Here is a 12,740-nt window from a genome sequence, read left to right on the forward strand (position 1 = left end):
AAAATAATAAAAATTAAAGGGGCTTTGCAAAAGCGGAAGGTGTCTGATTATCCCCTGCCTGTGCAGTGCCTTGTTTACAATTAATTTGCTTTTCCCGTGTTTATTCAACACATATTTATTGAGCACTCACTCTGTGCCAAGCCCTGTGCTAGATGCTAGATAAGCAAGATAAGCCTCTGCCCTCAAGGAGCTTACACTCCAGTGTGACTCAAGGGAAAAAGAATTTGAAAGTTAAGGCCGGGCGCGGTGGCTCAAGCCTGTAATCCCAGCACTTTGGGAGGCCGAGACGGGCGGATCACGAGGTCAGGAGATCGAGACCATCCTGGCTAACATGGTGAAACCCCGTCTCTACTAAAAAATACAAAAAAACTAGCCGGGCGAGGTGGCAGGCACCTGTAGTCCCAGCTACTCGGGAGGCTGAGGCAGGAGAATGGCGTAAACCCGGGAGGCGGAGCTTGCAGTGAGTGAGCTGAGATCCGGCCACTGCACTCCAGCCTGGGCGACAGAGCGAGACTCCCTCTCAAAAAAAAAAAAAAAAAAACAGTTACTACCTACCCAGTCCCCTCACTGCACAGAAACTGAAGCCAGAGGTGTCCACACCTTTCTCCTTCCCATGCTCTGATAGCTCGTCTCTGCTAAGCTCCCCATTGCCCGTGACCCCATGTGGCAGGTTTCCCGCCTGGGGTGCACTCAGAAAATGGTTTATGTAAATAATATTGAAAAGACTGGACCTTCTCTGCAAAGAATGGGGCCGTTGCTTTTTGAAAAACTTCCTGTTGATAGTATCTCCTATGACTACCCCAATCTCTGGCTGTGTGGTTTACAGATCCAGTTGCCTCTGCTCTTGCATTGTGAGAGTCAGCAGAGGCCCAAGAAACCCCGATACTAGTTTGCTGCTGTTGGTGGGTTTTTTGAGACAAGGTCTCAGTCGCCCAAGCTGGAGTGCAGTGGAGTGCAGCCTCAAACTCCTGGGCTCAAGCGATCCTCCTGCCTCAGCCGCCCCAGTAGCTGGGAGTACAGGTGCACGCCACCACGGTGGTTAATTTTTTAAAACGTTTTGTAGAGATAGGGTCTCGCTGTGTTGCTCAGGCTGGTCTTGAACTCCTGGCCTCCAGCGATCTTCCCGCCACGGCCTCCCAAGGTGTTGGGGTTACAGGCGTGAGCCACGCGCTCGGTCCCCAGTTCTAGTTACGATTTTGTTGCAGGCGGTGAAAAGTCACGTGGCCTCCAAGGTCCTAGATTTCTGAGGGGCGTCAGCTTGGCAGCCTAATGTAAAGTGATCTCCGACTGGCTACCCACCCTCCGCTTTTTGCTCTTTTCATCCTGGGGGCTAACCGCTAAGACATAGCCTCCAGTTTCCCTAGGGAAGCCTCCGCGGAGGAAGGCACCGGCTGGGGCATCCGGGAAGACCCATCTGGGGAAAGTCTCCCTACGTGCAGTCTGCGGGCTGAAGGGGCCGGCGGAGCCTGCGTAGTAGCGTCCCGCTGGCCCTGCTGCGCTGAGAGGAAGGGGCGGGGCGTCGCCAGGTCGTGCCCGCATCCGCCGGACGCCGGAAGTGGCTCTCCGCCCCTGCCACTGGGCCATGGAGACTGTGGCACAGTAGATTGTAGTGTGAGGCTCACGGGGGCAGTGGCCATGGAGGCCGTGCTGAACGAGCTGGTGTCTGTGGAGGACCTGCTGGTGAGGCCTGGCCCGGACAGAGGGAAAGGGAAGGTCGGAGGGCGGGTCCTGAGGAGAGTCAGGTATGGGCCGAACCCTCCTCCCGGCATCGGCTTGGCCGAGGGAAGCCGAACTACGGCTCCCGGCAGCCTCCACAGCGTCTGGCTCCTGCCCGGAGGGCCCGCTGTGCCGCAGAGGCTCCTGGGAGTTGTAGTGTCATGAGCCCCCACACCTCAGAGTACGGGCCTGTTGCCCGACAGTGGTTAGACTGACGGGTTCTGGGATTATGCAGGAGCTGTGAGCTCAGGGCGCTCCTCCAGCGGTGGAGGAATACAGTGACCATCAGAAGGCGTCACCTATTACTGCGTCTGGCACGGTGCTAAGGCATCGCATGCCAGATCTCAGTCCTTGTAGCTCTAGGAGGTAGGCATTACTTCTATTCCTGGACAGTAAAAGGTCCAGGCCCGGCAGGGTGGTGCAGGATGGGGCCAGCAGGCTCAAATGAGGACCGCGTGGGCTGTTGTTGAGCAGTTCTGACAGTGTGTTTACTGTTTGGCCGCCGGGGTCAGCTGCTCCGGGAGCGGTGCCTGGAGCTGCCACCAGGTGGCATCTCCGCTCGGTACCGCCGGGGGGAGGGGAGACCAGGGGCATCTGTCCCAAGAGCTGGCCCACAGGCCAGGAGGAGCCGAAAGCCTGGGTCCCGTGCATGGAGATAGCAGATGGCTGGGGTGCCAGATACCGAGACCCACGAGGGAAAGGAGGCAGAGCCAGGGATAATGGGGTGTGACTGACACCATGTCCAGATAGAGAATGGTTGACGCCCTTCATTTCTAAATGATTCCTTTCTTCCCCTGTGGCAGAAATTTGAAAAGAAATTTCAGTCTGAGAAGGCAGCAGGCTCGGTGTCCAAGAGCACGCAGTTTGAGTACGCCTGGTGCCTGGTGCGGAGCAAGTACAATGATGACATCCGTAAAGGCATCGTGCTGCTCGAGGGTGAGGCGCTGTACTCTCCCCTTCCCGCTGCCATCTGGGCTGCTGTACGATGTGGGCCCCCGTAGTCCAGGCACCTCTCAGTTGTCTCCCGTAGATTTACTGCACCAAGGGCTCTACTTAGCTTGACGTCTCCCAGTGAACTTTTGGCTACTTACCGCCCACCATTGTTTTGCCAGAGGGAGTCGTAGCTTGTCATTTCCCCCAGGACTATCTTGATCTGGGAAAGTGACTTGAGGTCACGCAACTAATAAGTTCATGGCTGAATTGGGACTAGAAGCTCCCGTTTTGTGAGACCTAGGCCCATGCCCTTCCCCCCAACACCACCACCGTGTTGCTTAGTTAGCAGCTATTGAGAATCTTTTGTGGCATGGAAGAGGCCCAGAGGACTGTCCTACAAAATTGTGAGCACATAGTGCTTTTTGTTTTTTTTGTTTGAGACGGAGTCTTGCTCTGTCCTCCAGGCTCGAGTACAGTGGTGCTGTCTCAGCTCACTGCAGCCGCCCCCTCCCGGTTCAAGCAATTCTCCTGCCTCAACAACAGGCGCCCACTACCATGCCTGGCTAATTTTTGTATTTTTAGTAGGGACAGGGTTTCACCTTGTTGGTCAGGCTGGTCTCGAACTCCTGACCTCAGGTGATCTGCCCACCTCGGCCTCCCAAAGTGTTGGGATTACAGGCGTGAGACACCGCGTCCAGCCAGATAGTGCTTTTTGGATTGGACCCCTATTTCCCATTGGTTTTGTGTGGGTCATCATTTGTCAGAGACCACAATACTTAACCACTTAATTTCTCTGTACCTCCTTTCTTTTGTTCAAGTAATCTTTTATAAGCACACAGTCAGTGTACAGCCATCCCTCTGTAGCCATGGGGGATTGGTTCTAGGAACCCTGCCCCACAAATACCAATAGCCATCCAAGTCCCTTATATAAAATGGTGTGGTATTTACATGTAACCTGTGCACCTTCTCCTACATACTTTCAATCATCTGTAGATTACTTATAATACCAAATACAATGTAAATGCTGTGTAAATAGTATACTGTATTGTTTAGGGAATAATGGCAAAAAAAAAAAGGTCTGTTCATGTTCAGTACATATGCAACTATCTTTTTTTTTTCCCTGAGTATTTTTGATCCATGTTCGTTGAATCCATGAATACAGAATGCCAACTGTGCTAGCAAAGGATGCCTATTGAAAATCTATAAAAATGGCCGGGCGCAGTGACTCACACCTGTAATCCCAGCACTTTGGGAGGCCAAGGCAGGCCGATCACGAGGTCAGGAGTTCAAGACCAGCCTGATCAACATGGTGAAACCATCTCTACTAAAAATACGAAAATTAGCTGGGCGCGCACCTGTAATCCCAGCTACTCAGGAGGCTGAGGCAGGAGAATCACTTGAACTCGGGAGACAGGTTGCAGTGAGCCAAGATCACGCCATTGCACTCCAGCCTGGGCAACAGAAGGAGATTCCGTCTCAAAGGAAAAAAGAAATCTATAAAAGATTCTTTCTTAAAAGATACAAATAATTTTACCCTATGTTTGTCTACTTCGGCAATTCAGATTTTCAGGTTTATTCTACAGCAGGGTGTAGCTGTAGAAGAAACAGCCTCTCTAAGTGATTATCAACAAATTCTAGTGCATAGAGTACAGTTATCCTCTGAGAAGTCTCTGAATTAAGAAAGTTAGGTGGGGCCAGGCACTGTGGCTCATGCCTGAGAAGGTAAGGCCAGAGGATGGCTTGAAGGCAGGAATTCGAGACCATCTGGCCTGTCTCTATAACAAAAATTTTTAAATTAGCCAGGCGTGGTGGTGTGTGCTTATAGTCCCAGCCACTTGGGAGGCTGAGGCAGGAGGATCAGTGACCCCAGGAGTTCGAGGCTGCAGTGAACCATGGACGTGCTACTGTGCTCCAGACTGAGTGACAGAGCAAGACGCTGTCTCCTTTTTTTTTTTTCCCAAGACAGAGTTTCACTCTTGTTGCCCAGGCTGGAGTGTGCAATGGTGCAATCTTGGCTGACCACAACCTCCGCCTACTGGGTTCAAGCGATTCTGTTGCCCCACCCTCCTGAGTAGCTGGGATTACAGGCATGTGCCAACACGCCCGGCTAATTTTGTATTTTTAGGAGAGACGAGGTTTCTCAGTGTTGGTCAGGCTGGTCTCAAACTCCCGACCCCAGGTGATCCGCCCGGCTCAGCTTCCCAAAGTGCTGGGATTACAGGCGTGAGCCACCGCTCACAGCCAACCCTGTCTCTTTAGAAAAAAAAAAAAAAAGGAAGGAAGACAAAGTCAGGTGGGGTCTTTGGGGAAGGCTGATTGAAGGCAAGTTTTGAGCTATTTTTGTAAAGGGGGATTTTTTTTAACAGTAATTGGACAGCAGGCAGTTTAGTTAAAACCACAACAGCAGCACTTTGGGAGGCCGAGGCAGGCAGATCACTTGATGTCAGGAGTTTGAGACCAGCCTGGCCAACATGGTGAAACTCCATCTCTACTGAAAATACAAAAATTAGCCCGGCGTGGTGGCAGGCACCTGTAACTCCAGCTGCTTGGGAAACTGAGGCAGGAAAATCGCTTGAATCTGGGAGGCGAAGGTTGCAGTGAGCCGAGATCACACCATTGCACTCCTGCCTGGGCGACGAGTGAAACACCGTCCAAAAAAAAAAACACAGCAGATGCCAAAACTGAGTCGTGCTGCCTTTGGCTTCTCCAGGGCCCCAATTTCCTCATTTCGGTTGGATGGACCAGTTGACTGTAATGCTGCTAAAGGGATGTTCTGTCACTGGTGTTGGGGCAGCTGGGGTTCACCCTGCTCCAGAGCTCTGGCTAGTGTGCTGGGAGTGACTGGATCTGAAAGGGAGGCTTAGGACCGTCACCCTCCCAGGATCACAGAGGCATTCAGAGAGTGCAAGGGGCCTCTGGGACACAGTATTAGGAAAGTATTAGGAAAGAAGCATTTCTCACCCTCTTCTCTGCCCCTCCCCAGAGCTGCTGCCCAAAGGGAGCAAGGAGGAACAGCGGGATTACGTCTTCTACCTGGCCGTGGGGAACTACCGGCTCAAGGTGAGATGGGGCCCCAGTTCCCTTGACCCTCCTCTGGGGCTACAGGACCTTCTTACTACGTCCTCCAGGGTGGATCCCTGGACAGCAGGAAGGCTGAAGGGGTGCAGATGTGCAGAGCGGTGTCAGATGAGGACTCTAAGGGAAGATCAGAGTGGCGAGGGTGTGGGGAGGAAGGTGACGTCAAGAGATTGGGTGCAGGCCCCAGCCTTGCACTGTTATCTCCCGCAGAGTTGGGGTTGTTTGTGGACTCTACTCTGTGGGGTGGGGCTGGAGGGAGGGAGGGGGTGGAGGTCGAGGGAGGAGCCCCCAGGGCTGAAGAAGGGAAGGCCCTTCAAGTGGGCAGGAGGAGTGGTGGATACTGAGGTGTAGCTGGCCCGGTGGCTCACACCTGTAATCCCAGCTACTCAGGAGGCTGAGGCGGGAGGACTGCTTAAGCCTGGGAGTTTGAGGCTGCAGTGAGCTGTGATTGCGACGCTGCCCCCCAGCTTGGGCAACAGAGCAAGACCGCATCTCTTATTTAAAAAAAAACTGCTGAGGTGTGTTTGAAGCGTGCATGTTTCCCCGAGTGCAGGAATACGAGAAGGCCTTAAAGTATGTCCGCGGGTTGCTGCAGACAGAGCCCCAGAACAACCAGGCCAAGGAACTGGAGCGGCTCATTGACAAGGCCATGAAGAAAGGTGACAGCCTCGGCCCCTTTGTTCAGCCCCGCTCTTCCCTATGCCTGGACGCTTTGGTCTCTCTGTAAATGAACCCCTGCAGGCAGCCCCTCAGCCCCGCCCCTTCCAATCCTTAGAGCCCCTTGCCCTGTGACTCCAGGTAGGGGTGTGCCTCCGTTGAGGAGCAGGGCTGGCGGAAGGGGACAGGCTCCTGACACTGTCCCTTTCCTTCCCCAGATGGACTCGTGGGCATGGCCATCGTGGGAGGCATGGCCCTCGGTGTGGCGGGACTGGCCGGACTCATCGGACTTGCTGTGTCCAAGTCCAAATCCTGAAGGAGGCGTGGGAGCCCGTGGAGAACGCTCCAGGAGGGCCCATCCATCCTTGCTGTCCCTTCCCTGTTCTCCCCCTGCACCCCTGTCTCTGTCCTCTGTGGCCTTCAACTAACTTCTGCTCCCCTGAGACCCGTTCTTCAGCCCCAAATCATGTGCTTTGGGATGAGTGTAAATAAAACGGGACTGTGGCTTGGGAACCCCCGTGTCTGCATTGAGGGGAGGGGTGGGTTCCGAACGCTGGGCACAGGGGGCGGAGGTGTCACTCCTGGTCCTCTCCTGCCCCTGCCCTCCAGGTTGGCACGGGGTTCTTTGTCCACTGCGCAGCCCAGAGCCCACACCCCTCCTTCCTCCCTTTCCTGAAGCCACGTCCTTGAGAGTGCCAGGCAGTTCGGAGACACGGGGCTTTTCTCTGGTCCCAGAGTTGTGGGAGGAGGCAGTGACTGGAGCAGGGGTGGGCAGAACTGCGGGGTCAGGCCGGGCTTCAGGCCTGCGTTCTCCTCTGACCCACTCAGCTGCCTCTGTGGACTTTCCATAGCAAGCCCCCTTGGCTTCCTCCTCCCCGCCCTCCCCTCTCCTCCCTTTTTCTTCCTGTGGCCTCCCCTTCCTCCTACCTCCTCCTCCTCCGGGGATGGGGGGTGCCCGGTGGGGGAAGGAATCCTGCATCTGGTATGGAGTAGGCGGGGGTCCTGGGAGGGGTCAGAGCCCAGGACGCCCCAGCTCTCGCCTGTGGGCTGGAAGGTCAGGACTCCGCCCCACCTGGCCAGTTTCGCCCCCTCGTGCCAGGCTCAGCATGGGCCTGTTTTGCTTCACTGCATACCTCTCGTTCCACAGCCCAGGCCAACTCAGCCAGGAGTGGGGAGGAGACACCTGAGGGGAGGCCAGAGAAGCCCAGCAGGGCTGTGGGACCAGGGAGGTGTGCAGCCAGCACTGATGGCCCCCAGGGACAGAGCCCTAGGGAACTGGAGCAGGAGATAAGAGTGTCCACCCTGGGACAGGTGCTCTGCACTGGCTCGGGATGGGAACCCAGAGGCTGCTAATCCATCATCATTAATGAATAGAGTGGGTGACAGTCCCGATAACTGGGAACAGGTTGCAGAGCTTAGCCACAGGATCACGCTCCAGGCTCTTGGCAGCAGGACCAGCTCGATGCTGAGTCAAAGATCAACTTAGGAGGAAATTCGAGTTTTGGGCGAGAGCGACTCCCTGGTGGCCTCACTCAGCCCTGCGGCACTCACATCCAGGACAGTCCCGGGTGCTGAGCGCTGGTTATGTGCAGGGGGCTTGACTCCCTGGTCCCAACGAGGTCTTAGTGTGTTGCCCAGGCTGGTCTTGAACTCCTGAGTTCAAGTAGTCCTCTCTGCCCAGCCTCCCAAAGTGCTAGGATTACAGGCGAGAGCTACTGTGCCTGACCCCTGGTCCCAGTTCTCAGGATAGCCCATGCAGTAAGCAGTCGGGTCTGTCATTGACAGAGCAGAAGCAGGCTCAGGGGACTAACACTCCCTGTCTGAGTTCCCTGGTGAATGGATTGTGGGGCCAAGTTCCAGTCCAGGCTGGATGGAGCCCAGAGCTATGGGTCTCCCAGCTTCCCGTCCCCTCATTCCAGCTTCATCTTCCTTAAGAGACTCACATGCCCCAAACCCTCAGTCTGCGAGTATCTTAGATTGTTCTCATGGTCCCTCCATCCTTCTCCACTGAAGGCTGCTGTTCATTCTCTCTGTCTCTGTCCCTTGTTGCTCTCACGTCTGTCTCTATCATCTTTTCACTCCTTGTCCCTCTTACTCCGTTCTCTGGCCCCCAATGAAAGCTGAGTCAGACAGATGCTTCCCCTCAGTTCCCAGTACCTCCCTTGGGGGCCCCTCGTTGGCTGTATCGTCAGTGGCTCCAGGGTAAGTCTGCCCCCCCACCCTCGTGGGGCGGGGAGCCCGGGGCAGCCCAGAGGCTGGGGGGAGGGGGTGGACTTTTGGCCCGTTTCGGTTATTCCCTCCATCTCGTCAACAGCTGCCGCGCGCAGGCTTAGCTCATTCCTCTGACCTGCCAGGAAGCAGAGAAACCCAGAGAGCGGGAGGGAGGCAGAAACCTGGAGGCAGAAAGTGGAGACGGACCTGAGCCCGAGGAAGACGCAGGCAGAGGCCGTGGCTGATTCCACCCCAGCCTGCCCAGACAACTCTCCTTAGCCGCAGCCCCGTCCAGTTCCCTAGGGGTTCTGCCCCTCCCCCTCTCTGGGGCACCAGCCCCCCAGGGCCCTGCATCCCACCATGTCGATGGCTGTGGAAACCTTTGGCTTCTTCATGGCAGCTGTGGGGCTGCTGATGCTGGGGGTGACTCTGCCAAACAGCTACTGGCGAGTGTCCACCGTGCACGGGAACGTCATCACCACCAACACCATCTTCGAGAACCTCTGGTTTAGCTGTGCCACCGACTCCCTGGGCGTCTACAACTGCTGGGAGTTCCCGTCCCTGCTGGCCCTCTCTGGTATGGGGTGGGGAGCGCTCCAGGGGGAGAGGGCGGCGGGGAAAAGCTGCAGAGACCCCAGGGGAGGGCGGGTACTGCCGTGAGGATGCAGGGAGCCCTGGATTAAGCTCTGGGGGTCTGGGTTCCTGCAGCCAGGAGTGCTGGGGACAGCCCCTGCCTAGAACTGGAGTGAAGACCTTGCCACACGTGGCCCCCTGTGCTAGAGTGGCGCTTTTAGCTGTTATAGGTGCAGGCACCGGAATCAGACCCCCTTTCCCAGCCCTGTGCTGTGGGCAAATGATGAAACCAGCCTCATCTCACCCACCTGTAGGGTCGGGGTGAGAGTCCCAGTTCCCAGGTGACTGAGAAAGTGCAGAATGTTAATGTGATGTTAACACACACTGGCATTCAGTACAGTTGAGCATGTGTTGGGGATGGGATTGCTGGGATGGGCAGGGGGAGGCGGCCCCATCTTGGATTCTTGTAGGTTGATCAACTTCCAGGCTCCACAGCCTCCCCAGCCACTGTGGGGGCACTGGTCTCCTTGTCCAGCTAATGTCTAAAGGGCCCCTGTGAAGGGAGGCGTCTTGCAACCTGCAGGTTGAGCGTCCGCTTTAAGGAGGCGGTGTGTGTGCAGGTGTGTGGGTCTTTTCGGGGTCTTAGAGGGCTGGCGCCGACAGCTCTTTGGGCCCAGGGCAGTTCTTTCTGTGGCTGCGGCAGCTTCCCACTCCCTGCTCCCCGCTAGGATGAGGCCGCCCCATTGTTTCTCCAGGGCAGTCTCCTTTCCGTCTGCCCCATGCCAAAGACCAAGCGCGGGCGACTGTGAACTGCGTGTGGTGCCACTGCACGCCCTCCTGGGTCCCTCGGGGCCAGTCCGCTCACCAGGCACCGTGTGGCAGGGAAGGAGCCAAGGGCGACACTGGGTGTGAAGCGGGGCTTGAGAGCTCATCCCTGGGGATGTCAGAGCTGCTCTGAGCAGTTAGGGGGCCTGGGTGGGTCTCCTGTGCTCCCACTACTCCCAGCCCCTTCTGAGGCAGCGGCAGAGGCTTTGTGTTGTCATCCATCTCTCCAGGACTGACTATGTTCAGGGCTGGCGCCCCCCCACCTTCCCTCCCCCCACCCAAAAAAACCCTATAAAAGCTGAGTACAATCTGGGCCAGAAGCCCAGAGTGCTGAGTGGCCAGAAGGGACACTGGAGGCAGCCCCTACACCCACTTCCCAGACACATCATACTGTGAGGAGGGGGCTCTGCTGTAAGCCTGCACACCTGAGAGGGGCACCCCTGGGAACTGCATGAATGACAGTGCCAGAGTCCCCAGGGCACGGGGGTAGAGGGTGGCTGGGTTCCGGACCTTGGGCTAGGTGCTTCCACCTACATTATTTCCACGGTGGGGAAGTAGAGGGAATCTTTTACAGAAGCTGAAAAACCTTGGCAAGGTGCAGCACCCCACCCCGAGTCACACAGGCAGGAGAGGGGAGCCGGGATTCAGACTGCACGGCTGGGGTGGTCCTGAGAGAGAGACCTGACTGTGTCTCCCAACCGTGCTCCCCAACCCCTGGCCATGCAGCCCATGTGCCCCGGGCTCTTCCATAATCTCTCCATTGACTGCCAGAGCCACCTGGGGACTCAGACTCGTGTCGGCCCCAGAGGGAGTGGCTGGGAGGAAGAAAGTGCTCCCGGAGAACTTTGCCCCTCCTGCCTACCCCCCCACTCTGCACCCTGCATCTCCTGGCAGGGGCCCAGCCTTTCCCCTTCAGCACCGACGGTTATGCCCCACCCGGGAAAGGGGTGCAAGGTCCTTGGAATGCTTGGCAACTATCAAAGACAGAGAAGGGAGGAGAAGGGGGAAGCAAGAGGGAACCAGCAGCCTCCAGCCCTGAGAAAAGGGAAATTGAGGCACTGAAAGACTGAGCTAAACTGACGTGGATGGGTCCTGGGCCCAGGATTCCACCTAGATCAGAAACTCGACCATTTGTGGTGGTCCTGAGCTACTCAGGAGGCTGAGCAGGAGGATCGCCTGCACCCAGGAGTTCAATCAAGGCTGCAGTGGTGAGCTGTGGTGGTGCCACTGCACTCTGGCCTGGGTGACAAAGCAAGACCCTGGCTCTAAAACTGCCCTAGACCCTCTGCTATACAGCACTGCTGCCCCCTACCTGTTATTCCAGGAAGAAACCAGGTCAAAATGTCCAGCACTGGGCTAGGACAGTGGGAAGGACTTGGAGTGGAATCAGACGTGGGGAAGGCGACAGGGATGCTTAGCTGTGGTTTCTGTAATACCCAGTCACGCGAGAGCAACCTGATAGGGCAGCTGTTCTCAGTCAGGCGACTTCGCACAATGATTGTCATGGCTTGTGGGGAGGGGGTTGCTACTGGCACCCCGTGGGTAGAGGCCAGGGAGGCTTCTGAACATCCCACAGTGCACAGGATGGCCCCCAGAACAGAGTTACCCAGCTCAGGTGTCAAGAGTGCCCAGGAGAGACCTGTAATCCAGGCACAAGCAAAGCATGCCAGGTGCATGGGAGGAGTGAGGAGCGGGGTGGGAAGCGTCCAGATGCCGAAGGAGGGAGGGGTGACTGCAACTGGGTAGGCTGGAGGAGCCCAGGGGAAGGAGAGGACTTGGGGACTGTTAGGTACAAGAGAGCAAGAAGGTGAGGGGGGCCTGGCGCAGTGGCTCATGCCTGTAATCCCAGCACTTCGGGAAGCTGAGGCAAACAGATCACTTGGGGTCAGAAGTTCGAGACCAGCCTGGACACCATGGTGAAACTGTCTCTAAAAATACAAAAATTAGCTGGGCGTGGTGGTGCATGTCTGTAATCCCAACTACCGGGGAGATTGAGGCAGGAGAATCACTTGAACCCGGGATTGTGAGGGGCTGTCGGGCTGGCTCCGTCACAGAGGGGAGGAGATGGGGGGGAAAGGCTGACGACTGTGCCTGCCCCCAGGGTATATTCAGGCCTGCCGGGCACTCATGATCACCGCCATCCTCCTGGGCTTCCTCGGCCTCTTGCTGGGCATAGCGGGCCTGCGCTGCACCAACATTGGGGGCCTGGAGGTCTCCAGGAAAGCCAAGCTGGCGGCCACTGCAGGGGCCTTCCACATTCTGGCCGGTAACTGGGAGAAGGTGATGGGGCGGGGGTCTGCATGGTGGTGGGGGCCAGGGGTCCCCCTCAGCCGCAGACTTCAGGCTGCTTTGTCCTCACCTCATCTTCAATTCCTGCTCCCCATGCTCACCTCCCCTGCCCTGCTGCATGGACACCTGCTCACCCCTGCCTCATCCGTACTCCCCAAATCTCCTGGCAGCAAATCAGCCCAACGGCACTGTTTCTTGAGCTCCCAGTAGGGGCCAGCCACGGCCAGGTGTGGGAGGGACTTCAAAGATGACAGTGAGCGGCTGCCTCTGGGAGCTTACATCCTGGCTGGGGAGCAGAGTTAGGGTGCACACTGCGGCACACACACAGTGCACAACCACAGTGCCATACCATGGGGCATAGTGGCTCATGCCTGTAATCCCAGCACTTTGAAAGGCCGAGGCAGGGCCGGGTGCAGTAGCTCACACCTGTAATCCCAGCACTTTGGGAGGCTGAGGTG

The 12,740-nt window shown here is 56.7% G+C and overlaps 2 protein-coding genes across 2 annotated transcripts in view; both read left to right on the top strand.

Annotated features, from left to right (window-relative positions):
- The first annotated feature begins 1,542 nt into the window (after positions 1 to 1,542).
- FIS1 (fission 1 (mitochondrial outer membrane) homolog (S. cerevisiae)) lies at positions 1,543 to 6,897 on the top strand. The gene is made up of 5 exons (XM_011985197.1): positions 1,543 to 1,680; positions 2,520 to 2,652; positions 5,633 to 5,709; positions 6,281 to 6,386; positions 6,603 to 6,897. Exons 1-5 carry the CDS (start codon positions 1,636 to 1,638, stop codon positions 6,698 to 6,700), a joined length of 459 nt encoding a protein of 152 aa, XP_011840587.1. The 5' UTR covers positions 1,543 to 1,635; the 3' UTR covers positions 6,701 to 6,897.
- Positions 6,898 to 6,899: 2 nt separating this feature from the next.
- The window catches only part of CLDN15 (claudin 15), a 7,629-nt gene continuing 1,788 nt past the window's right edge, over positions 6,900 to 12,740 (top strand). The window contains exons 1-3 of the mRNA XM_011985195.1: positions 6,900 to 8,586; positions 8,699 to 9,172; positions 12,095 to 12,259. Of these exons, the coding sequence (XP_011840585.1) occupies positions 8,956 to 9,172; positions 12,095 to 12,259 (382 nt within the window). The 5' untranslated portion in view covers positions 6,900 to 8,586; positions 8,699 to 8,955. The remainder of the gene's footprint in view (positions 8,587 to 8,698; positions 9,173 to 12,094; positions 12,260 to 12,740) is intronic.

This window comes from Mandrillus leucophaeus, unplaced genomic scaffold (genome assembly GCF_000951045.1).
Source record: "Mandrillus leucophaeus isolate KB7577 unplaced genomic scaffold, Mleu.le_1.0 Scaffold280, whole genome shotgun sequence".
Taxonomy (NCBI): Eukaryota; Metazoa; Chordata; class Mammalia; order Primates; family Cercopithecidae; genus Mandrillus; species Mandrillus leucophaeus.

What these genes read in the sequence shown, in the direction of transcription:
- FIS1 (XM_011985197.1), top strand. Translation starts at nt 1,636, where the DNA reads ATGGAGGCCGTGCTGAACGAGCTGGTGTCTGTGGAGGACCTGCTG. An exon ending in TGTCTGTGGAGGACCTGCTG is followed by an intron (nt 1,681 to 2,519) that starts GTGAGGCCTGGC and finishes CCCCTGTGGCAG; the next exon opens with AAATTTGAAAAGAAATTTCA. An exon ending in TGGGGAACTACCGGCTCAAG is followed by an intron (nt 5,710 to 6,280) that starts GTGAGATGGGGC and finishes CCCCGAGTGCAG; the next exon opens with GAATACGAGAAGGCCTTAAA.